The sequence below is a fragment of the Phascolarctos cinereus genome, unplaced genomic scaffold, assembly GCF_003287225.1.
Source record: "Phascolarctos cinereus isolate Bilbo 61053 unplaced genomic scaffold, phaCin_HiC Scaffold_3;HRSCAF=262, whole genome shotgun sequence".
Lineage (NCBI taxonomy): Eukaryota > Metazoa > Chordata > Mammalia > Diprotodontia > Phascolarctidae > Phascolarctos > Phascolarctos cinereus.
In genome coordinates, this window is record NW_027555736.1 from 77,900,540 (window position 1) to 77,927,575 (window position 27,036).

The window sequence follows — 27,036 nt, forward strand, 5'->3', positions numbered from 1 at the left end:
AAGAAGAAAGTGACTGATATTCTTTGGAATGGACTTTAATTCCTGTTGTTTTCACTAAATACCTCTGAAAAAATGGAAGCTAACACCCAGAAGCCTCAAAAGATCTGTTGGAAAGTTCAGATCCCCAGCAAAGTGCCTCTCCTCTCTCTTTCATTGATGTCAATCTCATAAATTGCATTCACTAACACATACTCTTGATCTCATAACAAAAATAACTCTGCTACTAAAGTAGCTCCTGCTCTGCATTGGAATCCCCTCCAAAAGAAATAAAAATATAAAAAAGGAAAGAAGAAAAGCAACTCCCCTTCAATGCCAGTGAAGAGCTGAAGAAAGGGCTTGGGAAAATTTAATCTTTTGCCGTTGTTCTGTATCTGATTTCACTGAACCATAGACTGTTACAATCAAGGGATCTTAGAAATTGTCCAGTCTTCTCCTCTTATTTTATACATGAAGAATCTGAGAAAGATTAAGTGACTCACCTAAAGTCAGGAATGGTTAAATCTCAGACTAAGCCTAGGACTCAGGAATCCTGACCAAAATCCTGGAGTCTTTCCACCCCAGGTCATGAAATGAAAGGAAAATAACAGGATAAACACTACCCTTAACACTCTGGGCTCTGGGGTGGGGCAGAGTCACTTCACCTTCTCCCTCTTCTGCTAAAGTCCAGCCCTTTCTCCTCTGAGATCAGACTCAGAGAATCAGTTTAATGTTGCAAGATTCAGCAACATAGAGCAATCCAAATTTCTCCAGGGAGCCCTAAAATACCTAGAGAATCCAATCAACATCTCCAGGTATGCCCTTACACAGAAGGAACACCAAAACTTTCTGGGTTTCTGAAGGCCCATAGGACATTCAGCATTTTCTCCTGGGATCCCTGCCACAGCAAGAGTAATCTAAGACAGGTAGCCTCCATTTCAGATGAACAAGTTGAGATATATCTCCTGAAAGTATGAAGCTCCCAAGAAAGGGAAATTAAGTACTTGAAGCTGATTACTTGGGGTTTTTAGGTCAGCCGGCAAACCTTATCTAACGTGCTTTCACTCTTTAAGGCTCTCACAATAAGGCAAAAACTGACAGAAGGAAAACATTAACATTGAGCAGGTAGGCACCCCACTCCAGGGCAACAGTATCAATACTTATAAAGGATTCAGAATACAACAGGTATCAGTACTTAAATTTTACAAAAAAATAACACAAAGAAACTCTTCTGAGATAATGAAATATTGGCTGCACAATTACAGTTTATAATGAAAGAGAAAAGATTCTTAAAGGAAAAGTTAAATGAGTTACAGGAGGAAATAGACAGTAAAAATATACTAGTAGGGAACCTCAACTTTCCCCTCTCAAAGCCAGATAAATCAAACCAAAAAATAATCAAGAAAGACGTTAAGTAGATGAAGAGAATTTTAGAAAAGTTAGGTATGATAGACCTCTGGAGAAAACAGAATGGGAATAGAAAGGAATATACCTCTTTCTCAACTATACATGGCACCTTCAAAAAAACTGACTATTTATTAGGGCATAAAAGCCACAGAATCAAATGCAGAAATGGGGAAATATTAAATTAATCCCTTTCAGATCACAAGGCAATATAAATTACATTCAAAAAAGGACCATGGAAATATAGATTAAAAATTCGTGGGAAACTATCAATACAATTCTTTTTTTTCTTTTATTTATTTATTTGTTTGTTTGTTTATTTTTAGTTTTCAACATTCACTTCCACAAGATTTTGAGTTCCAAATTTTCCCCCATCTCGTCCCTTCCCCACCCAAAGATGGTATGCATTCTGAATACCCCTTCTGCTAATCTGCCCTCCCTTTTATCTTACCCCAATCCTTCTCTTATCTAGTTCCCCTTCAATTTTCCTGTAGGGCAGGATAGATTTCTATACCTCATTTCCTGTATTTCTTATTTCCCAGTTGCATGTGAAAACAATTTTTGTAACACTTGTTTTTAAAACTTTGGGTTCCAAATTTTCTCCCTTCCTCCCTCCTCACCCACCCTCACTGAGAAGGCAAGCAACTTGATGCAGGTTATACATGTGTAGTCATGCAAAACACTTTCATAGTAGTCATGTTGTGAAAAACTAAGTATATTTCCCTTAATCCTATCCTGCCCCCCATTTATTCTATTCTCTCTTTTGACCCTGTCCTTCCTTAGAAGTGTTTGCTTCTGATTACTCCCTCCCCCAATCTGCCCTCCCCTTTATCATTCCCCTGCTCTCTTCTCTCATTCCTCCCCTATTTTCCTGTAGGGTAAGATAGATTTCCATACCCAAATTGAGTGTGCATGTCATTCCCTCCTTAATCCAAATCTGATGAGAATAAGATTCACTCATTCACTCTCACCCTCCCTCATTATTCCTCCACTACAAAACTCTTACCTTACCAACTTGGAAGAACTGAAAATTTACAGGTCCCTACAAGTATCTCTGAAAACAGCTGCACAAAACCCCCAAAGCTTGGCACAATACATTCTCCACACTGGAAGCAGACCCCAACCTTAACAAAGAGTCTATAACTCAAGTAATTGGCTGAGATCATGAGCAAACTTCACAAAAAAAAAAAAAAGGCAGACCATACAATCTTTCTTTGGTGACAAAGAAGATCGAAACATACAACCAGAAGAAGACAGCAAAGTCAAAGCTCCTACATCCAAAGCCTCCAAGAAAAATATGAATTGGTCGCAGGCCATGGAAGAGTGCAAAAAGTATTTTGAGAAGCAAATAAGAGAAGTAGAGGAAAAACTAGGAAGGAGTTCAAAGGAAATAGGATTACAACCAAGAATCACCTACCCAACAAAACTGAGTATAATCCTTCAGGGGAAAAAATGGATATTCAGTGAAATAGAGGACTTTTAAGCATTCTTGATAAAATGACCAGAGTTGAATTGAAAATTTAACTTTCTAATACAAGACTCAATGAAACATGAAGAAGTAAACAGGAAAGAGAAATCATAAGGGACTTATTAAGGCTGAACTGTTTACATTCCTGCATGGAAAGGTGGCATTTATAACTCATGAGACTTTTGTCAGAACTAGGGTAATTGGAGGGAAAAAATTATATGTACCCTTTAACCCAGCAATACCACTTCTAAGTCTGTATCTGAAAGAGATTATTCAAATGGAAAAAGGACCCACAGGTACAAAACTATTTATAATAGCTCTTTTATTGGTTGCAAAGAATTAGAAATTGAGCAAATGCCAATCAATTGGAGAATGGCTAAACAACTTGGGGGATATGATTGTGATGGAATACTATTGTAATATAAGATATGATAAGCAGGATGCTTTCAGAAAAACCTGGGAAGATATACATGAACTGATACAAAGAAACATGAACAGAACCAGGAGAACATTGTACATTATAACAGTAATACTGTATGATGATCAACTGGGAACGACTTAGCTATTCTCAGCAATACAATGATCCAAGACAATTACAAAGGACTCATAATGAAAATACTTTCCGCCTTCAGAGAAAAAACTGATGAGTCTAAATGCAGGTCGAATCTTTTCTTTTTTTACTTCCCTTTTTCTCATTTTTTTCTCCTTTTGGCTTGGTTTTTTTTTTTTTGTAAATTGGCCAATAAGGAAATATGTTTTACATGACTGCACTTGTATAATATATATACATACATACATACTTACATACACATAGAGAATCTGGAACTTAAAAAATTTTTTTAATGAATGTTTAAAATTGTTCTTATATGTATTTAAGGAAGAAAATTGAAATAAATAAAATGAGAAAAAAACAATTGTCAGTTATAACAAAAGTTCCCAGAGAGGAATTTCTATTGTGGGTTGCTGCAAATGTAAGGGTCCAATATTTATCCCAGGCAAGGTCCCACATATAAGACCTCATAAATTCTGAGTGAAAGAGGGTCTGAGACCTTTCTCTCACAGAGAGGAGTATAGCAACTCATCCTCCTCACTAGCCACTAAAAGGGAAAGAGGACAAGTGGCCCCCAAGGGAGTCTTTTGTTTCTATTCTGGGTGCCACTCAACATCCATGTTCTCCCAGGACTGCAGCTTCAATGGCCAGTCTCTTGTTATGGGAGGAAGAAAAGAAGGGAGGGAGGAGGAAGGAAGGAAGGAAGGAAGGAAGGAAGGAAGGAAGGAAGGAAGGAAGGAAGGAAGGAAGGAAGGAAGGAAGGAAGGAAGGAAGGAAGGAAGGAAGGAAGGAAGGAAGGAAGGAAGGAAAGTAGGGAGGGAGGGAGAAAGAAAGAAGGAATCAAGGGAGGCAGGGAAGAAGGAGGGAGGAGGTATAACAGGGAGCTATGGGCAAATGACTTCAGTTCTTTCAGGGAAATATGACAAGAGGTAGTCAGCTGAACGGGGTGTGAGGAGGGGGAGCCCTAAGAGACTTGAGTGGGGACAAAAAGGTTTGGAAAAAACATGGTAGTAAGATAGTTGATTATGGGAGCATAAAAGGATTGCTCTGCCACAGTGAGTGCCCAATTGAGATGATATAAAAAAGTATATAGTGGACCCAATAGGTACATTTTCGTGATTTTCTCTAGCTTCATTCATTAGCACCGGGAGTGAGGGCAAAGGCAGTAAATGGGAAAGTAATCTTACCCGGACTAGGACTTGGCACAGTAAGACTAGAGAAAAGACAAGGAATTTTGAATTAAACATTAACAAACAATAATTGCAAAACACAGCGCAGCAAATGTTGTTGTTAAAATCCCTCATACTTCAATGAACCCAAGAAATTATTAACTTATAAGCCCAGAAAAAAGAAGTTATTGCAGGAAAGGGAATAAGCATTTATATAGAGCCTACTAGGTACCAGACACTGTACCAAGTACTGTACAGATGTCATCTCACTGAATTCTCACAACTCCTTTGTGAGATAGGTGATGTTATGCCCATTTTACAGTTGAGGAAACTGAGGTTAAGTGACTTCCCCAGAGTCACACAGCTAGTAAATATCTCGGGTCTTCCCAACTCCAGGCCCAGCACTCTATCCACAGCACCACCTTAGTGGCTAGCTATCTATTGGGATAATATGCCTCAAAAAGCTCTGATTTCTAAGGGGATTATCAAGTTCATAGTTCAGATCCTAGTTGGGTCAGAACTCCAGCAATATTATCTCAGGAATCTTCTTGCTAGATCATTTGTATCTTATATTTGTTTTTCCTTTCTCTTTATAAACATGACTGTACAGGGTATGTCAGTCAATTAACGTTTACTAAGTATATATCATGTGAGAAACACTACTAAGTGCTGGGGATACAAAAAGAGGCAAAAGACAATCCCTGCACTCAAGGAGCTTACAGTCTAATGGGGGAGACAACAAGTGTGAGCAAACAAGCCACATACAGACTGAATAGAAGATAATCACAAGAGGGAAGGCACCAGAATTAAAAGGGGTTAGGAAAAGCTTCCTGTAAAAGGGGGGATCTTAGTTGGGGCTTAAAGGAAGCCAACAGGTAGTGATAAGCAGGGAGAGCATTCCAGGTATGGGGGAACAGTAAGGAAAAAGGCTCACAGACAAGAGATGGAGCATCTTTGTTTGTGGAACAGTCAAGAGTCCAGTGTCCCTATATGAAAGTGCATGGTGAGGAATTAGGGGCAAGAAGACTGGAAAGAAGGAAGGTGGTTAGGCTGTGAAGGGCTTTGAATGCCAAATAGAGGATTGCGCATTTGATCCTAGAGGGGATAGGGAGCCACTGGAGTTTACTGAATGGGGGAGGTCACATAATGAGACCTGCACTTTAGGAAGATGACTTTGGCAGCTGAATGAAGGAAGGATTGGAGTATGGAGAGACTTCAGGCAGACCAATCCTCTAGAAGGTTATTGCAATAATCCAGGCATAAAGTGGTGAGGGTCTATACTAGAGTGGTGGCAGTGTCTGAGAGAAGGGGGGCTATTCAAGAGACACTACAAAGGTAAAATAGGCCTTGGCAACAGATGGGATATGAGGGGTGAGCGATTGTGGATAGTCCAGGATGGCACCTAGGTAGGGACTTAGAAAACAGTGTTGCCCGCTCTGACAATAGGAACTTAGGAAGATGGCGAGGCTTTGGGAGGAAAGATAATGAGTTCAATTTGGACATGTTGAGTTTAAGACATCTGAAAGGCAACAGGAGATGGGAGACTGGAGGTAAGCAGAGAGATTGGGGTAAAACAGGTAGATCTGAGAATCATCAGCATAGAGATGGTAATTAAACCTATGGGAACTGATGAGATCACCAAGTGAAGTATTATAAATAGAGAAGCAGCTCTCATAGAACTCTGGGACACCTACAGCTAAAGAGCATTTTCTAGATGCAGATCTTTGAAGGAGACTGAGGAGCAGTTTGACCTCAGTAACTCAAAGACTAATAATTAGTCTTTAATGTTTTCCTTATATTTCTTCTGGATCTTTTATATCAATATGTCCACTGAGTTCTAGTCTTCTTGTCACAAATACCTGTAAGGCTTTCAATTAGTCAAATGTGCATTCTTATTTTTCATTCAGGATTATTCTCAACTTTGTTGGGTAATTTATTCTTGGTTACAACCCCAGCTCTTTTGCTCTTTCAAATATAATATTCCAAAACCCATGATCTTTTAATGTAGAAGCTGCTAGGTCTTGTGAAACCGTGATAGTATCTCCACAGTATCTAATTTGTTTCTTTTCTTGTTGCTCACAATATTTTCCCCTTAACCTGAGAGTTTTGAAACTTAGCTATGACATTCTTGTAAGTTTTCCTCCTAGGATCTCTTTTAGGTGGTGACCACTACACTGTTTTTCTTTTCCTACTTGACCCTCTGGTTCTAGAACTTTCAGAGCTGCCCCAGGGAAGTAGAGTAGTCCTCAAAGAACTTTCAGCTCATCTAACCCAGCATGAGGATGAGACAGCTGAGTGAGGGGAGACAGAAGGGCCACCCTCACCCCGCTGTTTCCAGATGGTAGGTCTAGTGGTGCTGACCAGACATGACCCTAAGCTGTAACCGTGGGAGACGATGAGTGAGCTCACAACAAGTCCCAGTAAAAGCAGGGAGCAAGAGCATTTTCAGGACAGCGGGACTCAGGGCCCAATCAATTTGGAACTAGGCCCTGAAAGACACTAAACTGTGCACAGCCTCTGACCCAACTGTACCACTACTAGGCCCATATCCCAAAAACATCAAAGAACCAGGGAAAAAAAGAGTATATATACAAATGTATGTATAGCATCTCATTTTGTGTTAGCAAAGAACAGGAAATTAAGGGGATACCTACCAACTGGAAAATAGATAAACAAATTATGGTATATGAATGTAACAGAATACTCTTATGTCTTAACAAATGATGAACCTGATGATTTCAGTCAACCTGGGAAATTTTGCAAGAACTGATGAAGAGCAAGTTCTGAACCCTTTGACAAAGTCACGTCACCTCACTAGACCTCTGTTTCCCCAAACACCATCTATAAAATGAGGGGAATAGGCTAGCTGATTGATTTCTAAAGTCCCTTCCTTGGTGCCATCCAGGAGCTGATCACGGACTAGGGGAACACGACAGAATGACTAGAAACAAGTGTCACAAAATGATTTTAGATAAAGATGCTCTCCTGTCTTTTCAGCACAAAGGGGCAATCCTTTTTCAGTGCTTGTTGGAAACACCAATGCTTTGCATCACTTAAATGATTCAACGTCTCATCTGAATCTAGAAGAAGGGAGAACAGAGAGAAAGGAGTGTATGTGGATATAAGGCAGATGGAACTTGATAAGGGAGGACTCACTGAGGAGCCCTGAACTCCCTAGGTAAAGGAGTGTAGTGGAGAGTTTCAAACTTGAGTCATAAGACATGGAATTAAGGTATGGTGCTGCTAGGCGGTGCTTCTTTCTAGACCTCACTTTTCCCATCTGTAAAGTGGGGACAACAATGTTTGCACCAGATAGATACCTTACAGGTTTGTCACGAGAAAAGTACTTTGTTGCTACAGAAATGTGTTACTATTAGACCATAGAAATATAAGATGTTTTAGATTCAGATCTGGCAGGAATCATACATAATAGTGATCAACTGGAACCACCTAATTTTAACTTAGCCCCAGAGAAGTTCAGTAATTTGCCCAAGGTCACACAGTAAATAAGTGGCAGAGCTATTACTAAAACTCAGGTTCCCCTGACTTCAAACTTCATGACTTTCCCCTGTAGCACCTTGAATAGGGTGACCACCATGGACCATTCTCAGTGAAATAAATTGAAACATACACTATGTCTGTGAATAGAACATCTCACCTGGCTCCTGGTGCAGAACCTCCGTTCAGTGAGCCCTCCTGAACTGATGACCTATGGGAACATCAGCTGGCTTACTGCTTGCTCAGATAATGAAGCTTAATTCTCTCTTAACAGCTTCTATTCCTCTGCTCTGATTGAGATTCCATTTCTAGATTCCTGAACTTCATACCCCACCCCACATTTGAACCAACAGGACAGACTCAATCCTTTATCATTAACCTGTGGCCTCTCACACAGTAAAGCCTGGGCAAAACAGACCAGAGAATTATCTCATGGCCAAGGGAGAAAGAGCACAATGAAGGGAAAGGAGACAGTGCCAGCACCAATCACACACTAGGTTCCAAATGCCTTATAATGTGCCACACACTGTGCTAAATACTTAACAATTATCAACTCCTTTCATCCTCTCCAATAATCCTATGAGATAGATGCTATGCTTATACCCACTTTACAAATAAAGAAAATGAAGCAAACAGAGATGAAGTGACTTGTCCAGGGTCATACAAGCCAGCAAATGTCTAAGGCTGGTTTGAACTCAAGTCCTCCTAATTCCAGGTCCTATACTCTGTCCAAGGAACCACTTCACTGCCATCGCCTTGTCAGCAGTTAACCTGCCATCAGAGCAGGATACATGTATGTGTTGAAGTATATAATATGAGACTTTTAAGGAGCAGAAAATGGCTTCTAACCCATTGGTGGTGGATAACTGCACACAAGCATAGGATAAAGGCCCTACCAACAAGAAGCTCAAGATCTAGTGAGGAACACAAGACAGGATCCACAAACATGTCTGCAAGAGTACACGACATAAGATGGGTATGTAATTCAGGCTTGAATTGTGAGTTACAGATAAGTGCTATAGAGGTCACAGGGATATGGCATCTAAACTATGGTGTGAAGTATGAGGAGGATTCATTTAGTCCAGCTGAAGAGAAGAAAAGAAATGTTCCAGGAACAGGGAATTGGGGAAAATTAAGTCATGATTTTGGTAAAAGTCAAAGGGAGTATTAGATTATGCTACTACGGTATTTTGGGCTGAGATCATAAAGGGCTTTCATTGTTAGGCAATGGAATAAACACAGCTTGTCCATAGCACATGAGGAGACTCTAGAGCAGTTGGAACTAGAAGTGGCCCTTCACATGTTCAGGAAGGTAGAAAGCAGAGCTCATAGGACGGAGGAACTCTGATAAATCCACTGGCAACTGGGGTGGTGTCAATATCTTTTGGGTCAATGGGAGATTTCAAGGTAAAATTCTGTAAGATCGTAGTAAAAAACAGAAACAATTCCATTCGAGCCAAGCCTTCACCAGCACATATCCGTTTGCCTGAAAGAGACCAATATGAGGATTTGAAATGTGTACACTTTTAAATCATGTAGCCCACTAACACTCAGTGGCATTAGGTGAAAGACCGTGTGCATTCCTTTCCTCTCTGGTCCTTGACTCCTTTGAAGAGCCAAGACAGAGAGGAAATACCCCTCCTGTATGCTCTCTCTCAATCAATCTCCCCTGAGCCAGAGCAAGTTCTGGGATTTATATTCAGAGGAAAGGAGCCATTGTCTTAGGGAGAAACAATCACTCATTTATAGTCTCAAGATATAAGTTTGTGGCTACCCACAGTGACTGCAATGGTGAAAGGTGACAGAAGAATGATGAAAGTTCCGTTCAGGAACCTCCTGTCACCATTCTGGAGAGAAAACACCTCTTGAGTCTACCTCACAGCTTCATGGCCATCCAGCCACTTGTCTTAACTACTCACTCCTAGCTCTAACCTAACTATTAGAACCAATTGAGCAGGACATTGGAGACCACGATGTCAGAGATAGTTAGCTGCCTGACAACACTCATGTCTCCCAGCCCCAGACACAGCTATCACCATCATTACCTGATAAACAATAGGTTCCCCCAAGAATTGAAGATGAAAGGACAACGGAGACTATCATCTATAATTCTGTACCAATAGATCCCCATTAAAATGTACACACCTAGGAAAGAGGGTTCCATACTCACGTGTCCTAATCAGGAGTCACATTTCTACAAAATCATAAACTCTACGATTAGACCTTAGTTGACCTTAGCCATAATGCCACCTGAGTAATGGACCTTAAGATAACCCAATCCCCTTCCTTGGCTTAATAAATTACAAGATTGTACCATGTTAACATAAAAGCCTGGAAGATTTTATCTGAGAAGTAACTCCTGATTGGCGGTGCCTCGGAGGATGGTTATTAATGTAGGGGGGGAGACTTTAGTTGTGGGTCTGGATGCAGAACAGAGTGGCCACTGTCTCAGTTCTGCCTCTTTTTTGGAATAAGCTCAGACAATTACTCTGAAACTCAACTGATTTAGTTGATGAACCTTAGCCTAAGAAGAATCAGAAGAATGATTTACTATGTCTCCACCCTACTCCCCGGTTTTAAAAATTGGAAGGACCATAACAGTCACCTAGACCAACCCAGTTTTTTGGCATATAAGGTAACTGAAGCTCAGAGAAATGAAATAATTTGACCAAGGTCACACAGGTAATAAGGTCCTCTGAGTTATCAATCCATCTTTAACGCATACATTTAGATGAATGTCTTACCTGCTGAAAAAGGCATGAAATAGTCACTCTTGTTAAAGTTGCCACTTTCATCCAGGAAGTGACCTGGGTCAAACTGGTCTGGATTGGGGAACTCTTCATCATCATACAGAACAGAAGATAATACTGGTATTATGGTGGTACCCTGAAATAAGCAGATACAAAGAAACAATTAGAAAATAAGAACCACAGAATGTTAGAGCTGAAAGAGAACTTAGAACTATCATCTAGTCAAAACCCTTATTGTCAAGTACAGAAGGAACCAATATATTTTTAAACACTTGCACTGATAGTAAACTAGAAAGTCTATAATACTAATGTAGATACGAAATGAATGTATGTAAAAATGAAAATGAATTTTGACACCATGAGGGCTAGAACTGGTATGGATGAGTAAAAGACACAAGGAGGCATATCTCAGGTTAATAAAAGTTAATGAAATAACTTTTGACCATTAAATCTATCAAAGAAGGAAAGAGCTGCCCAGGTGGACAATAAGCACATCAATTGTGGAAAAGTTCAAGCAGATTGCAGATGATCTGAAGAGGCAGAAATTAATTGTGTCCTGTGCAAAGATGTTGAAAAATAAAATGTCACACAAAAGAATAAAGCAACAGCTGATAAACAAATTGGTAGCTCTTCCTGAAGATGAAGAAACCGTATGTTCTGAGGAAGAAGCACTTACTTGTACTCTAAAGAATGGTAACATAGGTTCACAGGTGTTATCTGGTAAGATATCCAGAAAGAAGAAAAGAATCAAGGCTGGTGGCTCCCTGTGGAAGGATACTGAAACAGTTGTTTGCTGACAATGACTAAAATGGATAGGTCTGCCATATTCTCACAGCATATATCAAAGACATAATGGAGAACTTCCCAAGACTTGTCAAAGGGGATGACTACTAACCACCTCTGGTGATTCACAGAGGCAAAAATAATACCATAAGGAATCTGGGAAGCATTTCCAAAGGTTTTGAAAATAAGAACAAAAAAAAAAAACCTAAAGATTTTAGGAGCACAGGTGGTGTATTCATCATGGTTATAATTGGAAACAAAAGATTCAGAAAGGAAAGGCAGAGTTCAGAAGTGGACATCTTGTAAGAGGGTGTTTGAGAATGAGATTTGGATTTCTGGACCACATCTTAATAAAAATATAGGAACAACAGACTCCGAGCCAGGAATGGAATGATGTACCTAGCAAACGCTAGAAAGATGATTCTTTTGACTTCTCACAAATATAATCAAAAGGGTTTTTCAGTGCTTAAAGTATGGCTAAAAAAAAAAGATGGATTGGAGATTTTAAGACAAAGAAGCAAATTTGACCTGAAAGTTATAACTAGGACTTGGCAGTATGAGATGCCTAACAAGACTGAAGTTCTGGAAAGAGTATATCTTATTCAAAAGAAATAGGACAGGAAAAAGAGGGTGGGGTAGTATATATTAAGAATATATATTCATGTGAGGCTATTTAGGAAGCAGAGGAAAGAAGAATGATGAGAAGCATCTAGGTAAAGAGAAATGGAGGCAACATCAAGAGTGACATTATCATGAGAGTATTCAACAGACCACATGGACAGAAAGAAGAAATAGACAAGGAATACAGAAGACAGATTATAAACCCTGGTGGTTAGACACGATATAGCAGTGATGAAAACTTCAATTATTCATTTGGATCCTTGAGTTTCCTCTCTGTGAAAAACAGAGCAGTTCATAATTCCTTGACTTTTCTTAATAATAATTTCATCCTGCAATTATAGTAAAACCAAAAAAGGGAAATTCTTTCATTGATCAATTCTCACCATATGAGAGGAACCTGAAGAACACAGATGTGAATATGGATCTGTAGAATCCCTGTGATACAACATTCTTCCACTGAAGGGATCATGCTGTGTTGAAGGCTATGCTACCACACTTGGCACACTTTCTGTGTACACCTATGGATGGGAATGATGGGAATTTTTGAGAAAGTGATCAGTCCATCTTAGAGTACGTAACAAAGGTAACTAAGTGACCCTATGAGTAAAGTACAGGATGTGTACTCAGAAAGAACTGATCTGGCCTCAGACACTCACTAGCTATGTGACCCTGGCCAAATCACTTACCCTCTCTCAGACTTAGTTTCCTTATTTGTAAAATAATAACAATGGTAATAGCACCTACATTTCAGGGTTGTTATAAGGATAAAAAGATATAATATTTTTAAAGTGCTTCACAAGCCTTAAAGCTAGCTATTATTATTATCAGCAGGAAAGACAAGAGTTAGTTTCTGATCTGAAAACACAAAGAAAAATAATGAAGATGGAAAAAAGGAACACTCTCTAAAGATATCAATGTGGATAAGGTAGCCAGGTGGTGCAGTAAAGAGACTACTAGACCTGAAGTCAGAAAAACCTTAGTACAACTCCTGACACACACTTACTAGCTGCATGACCCCTAGGAGAGCCAGTTGTTCTCTCTAAGACTTAGTTTCCTCACCTGTAAAAATGGGGACAATAATAGCATCTACTGACACAGAGTTGTTGTAAACATTAAATAAGATCTTCTATGTAAAGCAAACCTCAAAGTACTTTATAAACAACAGTTATTATTACAGAGAACTCACCAAACAACTTAGATTTTTCAAAGACAAGGATGAGTAAAAGAAGCATGTCACAGTTCCATAAGAAGGACAGAAGTGGTAAAGCCCATGAACAGAGGTTGGTAAGGCTAACAAAGGGCACCAAAAGCAAAAAGGAGGCGGATTAAAGAAAGGATAACTCCACAACTCAGAGGGCTATAGGATGAGGATGACAAGTGACAAGAGCAGATACAGAACTTCTCAGTTTTTCTTTTGCTTGCTTTTCTTTTCTGACCAAGGGAATGATCTTTGAACTGAAAAGGAGAGAATAAATAAATCAACATGGTTAACAGGAATTGAATACACCATGGAAGTAAGGAGAAAATAAGGGAGCACCTAGACACCTGTACCAGAAAAATAAAATGAAAAAACTATACTTCAATTTGCACTGAGTCTAGAACATATTTCTAAAGAGATCATTAATTGAGATAAGGAAGGAATAAGGAAATGACACTAGATAAGAAAGTAGTGGTCACAAAGATCTGGAGTGGAATCATCACTATTTTGTTTTTCTGAGTGTGATAATAAACTGGCAGATCAGGAGAATGCTTTAGATAGTGTTTCCTTAGATTTTAGCAAAGCTTTTGATGAAGCTGCTCGTGTTCTCCTGAAAATGATGGAAATACACAAGTTAGACCATCTTACAATTACATTGGCGGATTTAAAACTGATTGACTGACCATAAACCAAGGGTAAATATTGAAAGTTCAAACACAGCTTGGACGTGGGCTCCGCTCTAACTCTGAGCTCCTCAGCTCATCAATGAGGATTGGATTCATTCTGGAGTCATATTTTAGGAGGACATTGAAAAGCTGGAGGCTACTCAAGGGAGGGCAAAGAATGGTAAGAATAACAAGTCCATGCCATGCGAGGATGGGTTGAAGAAAATGGAAATATTTAGATGAGAACAGAAGACACAACAGAACAGGAGACATAATAGCTGATTTCAAGTGTTTTATGGACTTTTTTTTTTTTGGTGGTGCAATTGGGGTTAAGTGACTAGCCCAGAGTCACACAGCTAGTGATTGTTATGTGTCTGAGGCTGGATTTGAACTCAGGTCCTCCTAACTCCAGGGCCAGTGCTCTATCTACCATACCACCTAGCTGCCCCTTTATTGACTTTCACTAGAAAGAGAGAAAAACTTTGCTCTGTTTTGTTCCAGGGGAGAACAGCAAGAGCAATAGGTTAAAGTTACAAAACTGCAAACTTAGGGTTCATGCAAGAAAAAAAAAATTCTCTGAAATTAAGGCAGTCCAAGATTAGAATGGAATGCCACAGCAAAAAGTGGTTCCACCTTATTGAAAGTCTTTAAGCAAAGACTGGATGACCATGAGGTGAGCATACTGTAGATGGAATTCTTTTTCGGATTGGGAATGGACAATATGACCATTGAAATCCCTTCAAATTCTGAAATTCTGTGACCACTTCTCAGGGATGTGGGTTGGCCTCCAACTCTAAGATTCTATAATTCAATGGGAGACAGTACAAAATCTCGTGTTATAGTAAGAAACACTTCTGACCTTGGGGATAAGATATTGTCTAAACCGAACATCTTCTGACACTGAATGGGGCAGGTTGGTTGGAACAAGGTCAATGTATCGTTGTATCTCATGTACCACAGCATTGGTATAAGGCATCTTGTTTCTGTCCTTCATGCAGGGACTTCGATCTCGGCCAATCACATGATTGATTTCTTCATGAATTTTTCCTGTCACAATACAAATGACAATTCATCTTAAAAAATAGAACAAAAACTGCCTCCTCTCATATTTTCTATGATTTTTTGCCAAGAATACATTGGTAAATAATGCACTTGACCTTCACGTTCTGGTAAGGAGATAGATAGATAGATAGATAGATAGACAGACAGACAGACAGACAGACAGATAAAAATTCCATTTTAGTCTCTTAAGCCATCTGAGAATTCCTTGAGGCACCTATGCCCCACGCCCTCAGGACTGGCTCAAGTTGTTCTTAAAAAAATACAGGCCAAGAAGCACTTGGTTAAGGAAATGACGAGGGGTCTCAGTCCTGACCTGTTCCAGAACTCAATGTGACCAACCACAGGCCCAAGGTACTTCCCTGTGTGGCTGTATGAGTGACAGGAATCCAGAGGCACCAGCTCCTCCTATGGTCAGGCAGGATCAAGAAGCTATCAGGAACTAGTGCCTCTCAATCATGCAGTTCCTCCCAGTTCCAGCACTGGGCTACAGTCTCTATCCCTATCATTATCTCTGTGCCTATCTGTAAGGAAAACTCATAATTACATAGCACTTAATTGAGCAGAGTGGAGTCAGTAGTGGAGGAGGAGGAATAAGTAAACATGACCCTGTAATGACTTAAATATATTAAAATGGCAACAGAAAAGTTTCCAAGGAAAGTCTCAAAAGGACTAGGACCGTTTCATGCTGACCAAATGATGTGTGATATCAGCCTGTAATCCCACCTGTTATCTCAGGGTGTTTCAGGAGAAGCAGGAGTCCATATCTCAGGGTGGTGCTGGTTGTCTCTGTTCCAGCAGCAAATAGGTCAGCTACAGTGCAGACCAGGTTTTCAATGGTAAATTCAGACTGTGGTTGTTGCTTTTCCTAGGAATAATTTGGTATGATTAATGGAAAAGTAAGGGAGGCAGCAGGGCACAAGAGAAAGCATGACGGATTTGGAGGCAGAGGACCTTGGTTTGAATCCCAATTCTGATGGGGGTTTTTTTTATTTTTTGTGGGGAAACAATCAGGGTTAAGTGACTTGACCAGGGTCACACAACCCATAAGTAAATGAAGCCAGACTTGAAAGCAGGTCCTAATGACTTCAGGGCCAGTGCTCTATCCACTGTGACACCTAGCTGCCCTCACCACACCCCCAGCTCTGATCTTGACCTTGGGCAAGTCATTTAACCTTTTTATGTTTCAGTTTCCTCATCTGTAAAATGAGGCAGTGGGATTCAATGACCTCCAAGATTCCTTGTAGGTCTAAATCTATGATCCTATAAATAAATTAAGGTTGAGCAACACAATCCAAAGTGAAACAAGAAGCTGGCAATTATCAAGGCAGTTTGGCTCTTGCAGATATTATGGGAAAGAGACACAGAGAGGAGAGAGGGGAGAGGAGAGAGAGGGGAGAGGGGAGAGGAGAGAGAGAGAGAGAGAGAGAGAGAGAGAGAGAGAGAGAGAGAGAGAAGAGAGAGAGACAGAGACAGAGACAGAGACAAAGACAGAGAGAGACAGAAAGAGAGAGAGAGAGCGCTGCAATTTCATTGGCACAGGGAATTTCCAGGTAAAATAATTCTTTCTACCAACGCAAGTCTGCGATTTCTCTAAAAAACTTCTCTAAAAGTCTCAAGAGAGTCGCCTAGCCCTAGGGCACTATAGTGTTAAGTGACTTGCCCAGGATCACATAGACATTTTGTGTCAGAGAGGGGACTTGAACTCAGTTTTGCCTGGCTCTGAAGCCAGTTTTTTATCTACTACATCAGGAGTGTCAAATTCTCAGCCCTCAGGCCACAAGCAACCAACAAAACTGTGTGTGGCCGAAACCAAATTAAAATGTTATTAGGAAATTAGTAAAATAAAGATACAATACAACATAGAGAACGTTAATTTGTGGATCTTCTAAGTTAATATGAGGCCTACCAGGATCCATTTCTATTCATGTTTGACACAATTGTACTGCATCATGCTATCTCGCAAGATAGCATCTTCCTGCATTCAAATCTGGCCTCAAACACTTAATAGCTGTGTGACCTTGGACAAGTCACTTAACCCTGTTTGCCTCAGTTTCTTCATCTGTAAAATGAGCTGGAGAAGGAAATGGAAAACCACTCCAGTATCTTTGCCAAGAAAACCCCAAATGGAGCCATGAAGAGTTGGACTCAACTGAAATGACTAAACAACAAATACACAAGCACTGTGTAAATGTGAGCTATTGTATTTTCCTCCTGATTTACTAAGCTAATAAATCCTGCTCCTCTATATGAGTTCAGTGAGATAAACAGAATTTATTAGTTTAGCAAATGACGAAGGAAAAAAAATAATCAACTTACATATATATATATATATATATATATATAAACAAAAAGAATCCATGTATATTTTCCCATTTTATCGTCATCAAAATATTGTGATATAGATAGTGCATTATTATTGTCATTTTACTAATGAGGAAATTGAGAGGCTAAATGCTTTGCCCTCGACCATGAAATGTTGGTATTGAGGAAAAGTCACCACTGACGTCAAAAACTGAATATATAACAAATACCCAATGGACTAAACATAAGAAAGGTAAAAACATAGGAAAAGCAGGAAGGTGGTAGAGGACATAATTCAAGTTCAAGTCAACTCTATATAACCATGTGGGTGATGAGGTGGGGAAAGGATATGGCATTATTAAGACTTTAACACAGGAAACAGAGAACATTACAAGAGACTACTATATGTAATACTTCTAAAAATCTCTTGCTCTGGTCTACATATTTGCCCTCTGCTATATTCCCTCATCCAGCAATGGGGTAGGAATCTGTGGGAGAATATATTCTTATGTGCGTAGGTTGATGAAGGAAGGATTTACCTGGTCAGTTATGTTGACACACTGCTAAATTAAATGTTTTGCTTTGAATTAATGTGTTTTCTGGTTGGTCTGCTAAGAAAACTGTAAGTGGTGACCGCAGAGTATACTTCATTCCTCTAAGTGGGGATCCATTTTAGGATGTCCATCAGCATATCCTTTTACCTTCTTCCATATTTCTGGTACTTCTAGGGCTTCATTTACTCCACATCAATTACACTGGCATATTGCTTTTTTTTTGTTTCTAATTTGGTTGATTTTTCTTCTTTATGTAACTTTGCAATGATTTTTCTTCCTTTTTGTTTTGCTCTGTGTTGTTTGTGGAGGGGATGGAAAATGAAGAGCCTCTAACTCCACCATCTTGACTGTAAAACCCACCATCCCCCCCTGCCCAAATACTTAACACAGCAGCCCCTCCATTCCAATCAGGCTGCTCAGATTAAAGTTCCCTATACCTCACTGTCTTTGTAGAGTCCCAAAATGTCCTGCCCAGTCTTTACTGCCTAGCTCTAGGACCTCCTTCAAGACCCAGGTCAAAACCTAACTCTTATCATGCATAATTTACAGTATTTCTTCACAGGACTATAGAAAGCTTTGAGTTCTTCTTCTGAAAACTGCTTGTCATATCCCTTGACAATTTATCAGTTGGGGAACATGACATATTTTAAATATAATAAACACACTAAGATTTTCAGGAGCAGTGGTTGAGGCACATAGGCAGATTTGGGTTGAACCAGATAACTGGAACACATTTTCCTTTCTGAATATTAGAGTTCATTCAGGTTTTACTTTACAGATACAGGTGCTGCTTCCACCAGGGAGAAGATGACAGTATTCCCATTGTGGCAACATATTATCTTGTTTCGGTGGCTTCTTTTATGAGGTTCAGGAAGGAAGGGATTCATGGGTCAGTGCAAATGTGATTTAGTGCAGCTCTGTACTAGTGGTATAGGTTTCAAGTGAATAGAGAATAGGTAGCTCTTCTAGTTTACCATGCGAACCTTGAATAATAATAAGAATAGCTAACATTTCTATAGCATCTACTATGTGCCAGTCACTGTGCTAAGTGCTTTACGATCACTTTGTCATTTGATCCTAATACCAATGGCTAACATTTACACAGTACTTATTATGTGCCAGGCACTGTGCTAAGTGCTTTACAATTATCAGCAAAATGCAAACTGAAACAACTCTGAGTTACCACCTCCTACCTATCAAAAATGACAAACGCTGGACAGGATGAGGGAAAATAGGTACACCAATAAACTGCTGGTGGAGTTGTGAACTGGTCCAGCCATTCTGGAAAACAATTTGGAGCTATGCCCAAAGGGTTCCACAACTTTGCATACACTTTGCCCTGGCAGTACCACTACCAGGTTTGTACCTCAAAGAAATTAAACGAAAAGGGAAAGAGCCTCTCAGTACAAAAATATTTACAGCAGCTTTATTTCTGGTCCCAAAGAATTAGAAGTTGAGGGGATGCTCATCATTGGGTAATGGCTAAACAAGTTATGGCAAATGACTGTGATGAAGTACTACTGTGCTATAACAAATTATGTCAGGGATAGTTTTAGGGGGAAAAGATGGCAACACCTATACAAACTTATGCAAAGTTAAGTGTGAAGAACCAGGAAATCATTCTGCACAGGAAAGCAATGTTGTAATGATGATTAACTGTGAAAGATGGCCACTGTGATCAATACAACGATCCAAGATAATTCCAAAGGACTCATTATGAAAAAATGCCATCCACCTCTAGAGACAAGGAACTCTGAGTGCAAACTGAAGTATAATTTTCTTGGTTTCTTTTTTTTTTTTTGCTTTTTTTGTGATAGGACTACTATGGATATGTTTTGCATGATTTCATATGCATAACTGAGACCACTTTGCTTGCCTTCTCAGTGGGTAATGGAGGGCTGGGAGGAAGGGGAAGCATTTTGAATTCAAAATTTAAAAAGAAAATAACATTAAAAATAAATATTAACTGTTTAAAAATTGAAAATATTTTAATAATTTCCATGAGGTCAGAGACTGAAAATTGTGTATGATCCTCAGTACCTTGCACAGTGCTCTGCACAGAATAAGCACTTAACATTTGGCAAATCAATCAACAAGCATTTATTAAGCACCTACTGTGTGCAAAGCATTCTGCTAAGGGCTAGGCCTACAAGGAAGACATTGAAACAGTCCTTGCTCTCAAGGAGCTTAACATTCTACTGGGAAAAGGAAGCAATAAATATTAGTCTACTTTCCAACCTTAGGAAAGATAGAAAAGGAAACCTCATGGAATCTTTGAAGAAAGGACTGCACTGCGGTCCTTTGAGGTTATCATCAACACAATTATTTTGAACATCAATTTTCACTGTACAGTGTTTGTACAGATATTACAGGGGATGGTGCCAGATCTATACCACTTTTAAGGGCATAGTTTGCAAGTCGTTTTAAAAAATAAATCCCTGATCACCTTAAAGAAACAAAACAAAACAAACCTAACTCTTTGAAAAGGAAGTCACTAAATATTATATTTCTTACTAACACCAAATTCCTTCATCACATAAATCTTCAATTTATAATGTATTTCAGCTTTCCTTACACATTCCTGATAATTATTCTCTAGTCCTTACATGTGCTTCCTTCTGCCTCTTGAGTTAGAAATTCCATTAGGGCTAGGACTCTATCTTCTCATTCTTCAGTTTACCCCATAAGGTGTTCTGAGCGCACTAGGATTGACACATGATTATTTACTGCTCTATGTTTGTGAATGTGAACGTCAGCCTCTAATACACAAGCCATTTCACCTATAAGAACTAAGACTCAGACCTCCTGCTCACACTCTACCTGCTCCATTTTCATCAGGAAACAGTCAATGAAATCCAGAGGACTGTGGGGGTCCAGTGTCCTTTGGTGATCCTTCACTTCTTCCAAAATAAACTCATGTTGTAAACGAACATTTTTAACTATTTTGTGATGAGATCCAGGGAGATAATGTACTAAAGATGGAAAAGAACTGTAGACCTAAAAAGAAAAATTTCCTATCATACTTTATTCAAAAAAGAAAATAATTCTCTACCTAGCATTTGGTTAATGTTCAAAAGAGGGCTGAATAAGGGTAGAACAAATGCTTTTTGCAAAACAGTGACTTTTCTCACCATTTGCTATACCAACCCCCTAAGATATTGTAGCATTCGGTTCCTTAGTTGTCTGAGCTTCCATTGGCCTTCACTCTCAATTCTTACTTCCCACAAGTAAGTTTTCATCCTTTCTCGTTATGAGGTCTTCTAAGAGTTCTGCCTCCCACCTTCCACTATCACAGCTAGTCCACATGCTAACCTGATCCAAACTTGGGTGCACAAGGGAAAAGTCAGCTTGTCTCTAGTAACATGAATTTTAACATTCAGTCTCCGCGACCAGTGGGTGAGCTACTCCAGCGATGGGCCTTATAATGTCCCTCAAATCTGACCACATGGTGGTGACTGTCTTTGTCTTTATTCCTGTCAGCAAAGAAGAACATCTGAACCGATCCCAGCGTGGCACTGTTGTACCTCCCAATGGAATATATGATGAATTCTAGCCTAGCTTCATCCAGTAGTTTCTTTGAACTAATGACAAAAAAAAATATCCTGAGCTCCAAAAAGAGAGAACAGTGGTCTCACCTGCATCCATGGGGAACTTGCGATCTTGATGTTTTCATTTAAAAGCTTCATTAAATATAGAAATTTCTGATCTTTATATTCAAAATGTTTCTGGAAAATGACAGAGCAAATTACATTGCAAGGAGCACACTCAAGGATGAATGTGGGGTCACATGGTAGTCCTAAAGAAGAAAGAGAGAGAGAAAGACTTTAATGTTGCCATTGTGATCAAAAAGAATGTTCACCTGCCTTTAGGTAGGACCTGATTTTCCCTCTAGTTTATATTCCAGCTGACATTTATTTGGTACAGTCAGGTTGAAATTAAACCACCCTTTACGAAGCATCTGGTTTGATCCACATAAAAATCCTAAGTGCAAATACGATAATTCTCATTTATAGACAAGGGTGCTGAGGCTCAAGAAAATTAGATGATTTATGCCAAAACTAGGAAGGATCAAGAAATGGAATTCAACCCAATTTCTCCGCTGGCCCCAAATATAGTGCTCTACCTACCATACCACATCACTTCCCATTTCTAAATCCCTATTCATCACCTCACACTAACCAGCTTCTGCTTTCATACTTCTTCATGTATATCATTAAATTATATTTCATTATATTTCAATCAGTAATCCAGGATGAGGGTTGCAAACACTGGGCTAGAAGCCTTGCTATTCCAAATCCTCTTAGGTTCAGGGTCCTGGGCAGTCTAAGGAGTGATCATGTCAAGGCTGTGATGCTAGGTTTTCTTGACTGGCATATACTGTCTTTTGTCTATCCCTCAGGGTGCCCCACTGCTTTAGCCAGGCTGGCCCAACTGCTTTATGAATAGCAATGACTGGGAATTGGCAGCCAACTGGTAGGAATGACCAGTACCTTCTCCACAGGACCAGCTTCACAGATGAGAGCTATGAAGACTAGATTAGAAGAAGTGGTCTACAGATTGCTGCCACCCTTGTGGCCCATGTACTTATCTACCTGTTGGTGACAGCTAGTCATCAGTGGCTGCTAGTGGTAATGAGAAAGATGGGCCCTTTCTCCACAATGATTTACTGTCTTAGTGAGAACTAAACAGATTAGGATAGAATTGATTTGGAGATGGGCAGGACACTGCTATTCCCAAGGTCTTGGGTTCAAGGGCCTGGGCTATCTCCATCAGGGTCAGAGGAGAGATGATCATTAAGGTGGAGGTAGTTTGACTAGCCTGGATCATTCAGGTATTCCTCCTACCCAAACTACTTTGCATTCATTTTCTAAATATATTTCAATATGTGTGGCACAGCATCTATGGGAGAAGCTGCAAGGCTGCATCTCCACAAGAGAGAGACTGCCGGCTTAGATTCTTCTAATCTAGCCACTGCTCAGATTCTTAAAATCTAACCAATATTTTACTAATGTTCAGACTCCTTATGAGTCTGCCCAGCAGGACGGAGCCAAGATGGAGGAGTGAAAGCAGTGACTTGCTTGAGCTCTCCCCTAAACCCCTCCAAATACCTATAAAAAATGGCTCTAAACAAATTCTAAAGCAGCACAACCCACAAAAAGACACAGTGAAACAAATTTCCAGCCCAAGACAATCTGCATGATTGATCAGAAAGGTATATTGCCCCAGGCTGGGAGAGGAACACAGCACAGCTTGGGCGCGCAGGCTGCCGTGAACCTGGAGCAGGCCTCAGAGGACTGAATTGTGGGAAGCTGTGGTGGCTTCCAGACTTCTCAACCCAGGAACACCAGGGACAACTTAGAAGGTCAGTGGGAAAAGTCTGTTTATGCAATGCTGAAAGAGGAGCACTGGGTAGCGGCTCGACTTCCCCAAGAGTGTGTCCCTGGGGGAGCAGCTGCCTCCTGAGCTTCTGGCCCACAGACTGAGTGGGAATAGAGTGGCTGATCAGAGGGGGATTGCAGGCATCTCTCTGCTGGTGCTGAGGCAGGAATCTCTTGCTTTGCCCATACTTGGATCTGGGTCACAGTTCTGGGTGGCGATACTGGGGCAAGTAGGAGAGCTGGCACGGTGGAGCTTGTAGTGGTTGTGCAGAGAAAACCGTCCTCATGGTTCCAGAACAGAAAGGAGTGCTTGTGGTCACTAACAGACCAGAGCACAGGCCAGGAAAGGAGTAAAACCCTTGTCCCTTATCATAGCACCTTGGAAGAACTCAAAATTTACAGGTCCCTAGAAGTATCTCTGAAAACAGCTGTACAAACCCCCAAAGCTTGGAACAGTACATTCTCCACATTGGAAGCAGACTCTTACCTTAACATAGAGTTTAAAACTCAATTAATTGGCTGGGATCATCAGCAAGCAGCACAAATAGAGTCAGACTATATTATCTTACTTTGGTGACAAAAAAGATCAAAATATACAACCAGAAAAAGACAACAAAGTCAAAGCTCCTACATCCAAAGCCTCCAAGAAAAATATGAATCAGTACCAGGCCTTGGAAGAGCTCAAAAGGGATTCTGAGAAGCAAGTAAGAGAAGCAGAGGAGGGGCGGAACCAAGATGGCAGAGTGAAAGCAGTGACTTGCTTGAACTCTCCCCCAAACCCCTCCAAATACTCATAAAAAATGGCTCTAAACAAATTCTGAAGCAGCAGAACCCACAAAAAGACAGAGTGAAACAAACGTCCAGCCCAAGACAACCTGGATGATTGATCAGAAAGGTGTATCGTACCAGGCTGGGAGCGCAGCATGGGCACACATGCCGCAGCAAACCTGCAGCAGGCCTCAGAGGACTGAATCGCGGGAAGCTGTGGAGGTTTCCAGACTCCTCAATCCACCAATGCCAAAGACAACTTAGAAGGTCAGTGGGAAAAGTCTGTTTCTGTCGGTGGTCAGACAGGAAGGCGGGATTTCAGCTCCACTCCCCCAAGAGGCTGGCGGGGGGGGGGGGGGAGCTGCTTCCTGAGCTTCAGGCCCACAGACTGAGGGGGAATCCAGTGGCTGATCAGAGAGGGACTGCAGGGATCTCTTTGCCAGTGCTCAGGCAGGAATCTCTTGCTTTGCCCGTGTGTGGATCTGGGTCACACTTCTGGGCAGCAGTGCTGGCGTGAGAAGGAGCGCTGGCGTGGTGGAGCTTATAGTGGCTGTGGACAGGAACCCCTCCTCACAGTTACGGGACAGAAAGGAATACTTGTGCTCACAGGCCAGGAAAGGAGTAAACACCTCACCCCTTATCATACCACCTTGGAAGAACTGAAAATTTACAGGTCCCTACAAGTATCTCTGAAAACAGCTACACAAACCCCCGAAGCTGGGGACAGTACACTCTCCACACTGGAAGCAGACTCTCACCTTAACAAAGAATTTAAAACTCAAGTAATTGGCTGGGATCATGAGCAAGCAGCGCAAAAAGAGTCAGACTATATTATCTTACTTTGGTGAAAAAGAAGATCAAAATATACAACCAGAAGAAGACAACAAAATCAAAGCTCCTACATTCAAAGCCTCCAAGAAAAATATGAATCAGTCCCAGGACTTGGAAGAGCTCAAAAGGGATTTTGAGAAGCAAGTAAGGGAAGCAGAGGAAAAACTGGGAAGAGAAATGAGAGTGATGCAAGAAAATCATGAAAACAAGTCAACAGCTTGCTAAAGGAGACCCAAAAAAATACTGAAGAAAATAACACCTTAAAAAACAGCCTAACCCAAATGGCAAAAGAGGTCCAAAAAGCCAATGAGGAGAAAAATGCCCTAAAAAGAAAAATTGGCCAAATGGAAAAGGAAGTCCAAAAGATTACTGAAGAAAATACTTCCTTAAAAATTAGAATAGAGCAATTGGAAGACAGTGACTTTATGAGAAATCAAGACACGTAAAACAAATCCAAAAGAATGAAAAATTAGAAAACAATGTGAAATATCTCATTGGAAAAACAACTGACCTGGAAAATAGATCCAGGAGAGAAATTTAAAAATTATTGGACTATCTGAAAGCCATGATCAAAAAAAGAGCCTAGACATCATCTTTCAAGAAATTATCAAGGAAAACTGCCCTGATATTTAGAACCAGAGGGCAAAATAGAAATTGAAAGAATCCACTGATCTCCTCCTGAAAGAGATCCCCAAAGGAAAACTCCTAGGAATATTGTAGCCAAATTCCAGAGTTCCCAGGTCAAGGAGAAAATATTACAAGCTGCCAGAAGGAAACAGTTCAAGTACTGTGGAAACACAATCAGGATAACACAAGATTTAGCAGCTTCTACATTAAAGGACCGCAGGGCATGGAATATAATATTCTGGAGGGCAAAGGAGATAGGATTACAACCAAGAATCACCTACCCAGCAAAACTGAGTATAATCCTTCAGGGGAAAAAATGGTCATTCAGTGAAATAGAGGACTTTCAAGCATTCCTGATGAAAAGACCAGAGCTAAACACAAAATTTGACTTTCAAATACAGGACTCCAGTGGAACATGAAGAGATAAACAGGAAAGAGAAATCATAAGAGACTTATTAAGAACTGTTTACATTCCTGCATGGAAAGATGATATCTGTAACTCATGAACTTTGTCAGTATTACGGTAGTGGAAGGAAAAAAATTGTATATATGTATATATAGATAGATAGATAGAGGGCACAGGGTGAGTTGAAGATTAACGGGTCATATCTGGAGAATAAAATTAAGGGATGAGAGAGGATTATACTCGGAGAAGAAAGGGAAATGTAGAATGGGGTAAATTATCTCACAAAAAAAAAAAAAAAGAAAAGTCTCTCACAGTGGAGGGGAAACAGGGGAAGGTGAGAGGGAATGAGGGAATCTTATTCTCATAGGATTTGGTTTAAGGAGAGAATAACATACATATTCAATTGGGTATGGAAATCTGTCTTACCCTACAGGAAAATAGGGGGAGAAGGGGACAAGAGAGCAGGGGATGATAGAGAAGGAGGGCAGATTGGGAAAGGGTGTAATCAGAAGCAAATACTTCTGAGGAGGGACAGGGTCAAAAGAAAGAATAGAATAAATGGGAGGGCAGGATAGGATTAAGGGAAATAGAGTTAATTTTTCACATGTCTGCTACGGAAGTGTTTTGCATAACTGCACATGTATAACCTATATTGAGTTGCTTGCCTTTTCAATGAGGGTGGGTGGGGAGGGAGGAAGGGAGAAAATTCGGAACCCAAAGTTTTAAAAACATATATTTAAAAAAAAAACGTTTTCACATGCAACTGGGAAATAAGAAATACAGGAAATGGGGTACAGAAGTCTATCCTGCCCTACAGGAAAATAGAAGGGGAAGGGGATAAGAGAAGAGGGGGAGAGATAAAAGAGAGGGCAGACTAGGGGAAGGGATATTCAGAATGCATGCCATCTTAGGGTGGGGGGAGGGGAGATGGGGTGAAAATTTGGAACTCAAAATCTTGTGGAAGTAAATGTTGAAAACTAAAAATAAATAAATTTATATTTAAAAAGGAAAAAAAAAAGAGTCTGCC

The 27,036-nt window shown here is 40.2% G+C and overlaps 1 protein-coding gene across 1 annotated transcript in view; it reads right to left on the bottom strand.

Annotated features, from left to right (window-relative positions):
* Positions 1–3,153: 3,153 nt before the first annotated feature.
* LOC110192750 (cytochrome P450 2C19-like) overlaps positions 3,154–27,036 on the bottom strand; it is a 32,183-nt gene continuing 8,300 nt past the window's right edge. Inside the window, exons 4-9 of the mRNA XM_020964134.2 lie at positions 21,635–21,795; positions 20,820–20,996; positions 15,868–16,009; positions 14,942–15,129; positions 10,810–10,951; positions 3,154–9,551 (exon numbers count right to left, since the gene is read on the bottom strand). Coding sequence (XP_020819793.1) covers positions 9,370–9,551; positions 10,810–10,951; positions 14,942–15,129; positions 15,868–16,009; positions 20,820–20,996; positions 21,635–21,795 — 992 coding nt within the window. The 3' untranslated portion in view covers positions 3,154–9,369. The remainder of the gene's footprint in view (positions 9,552–10,809; positions 10,952–14,941; positions 15,130–15,867; positions 16,010–20,819; positions 20,997–21,634; positions 21,796–27,036) is intronic.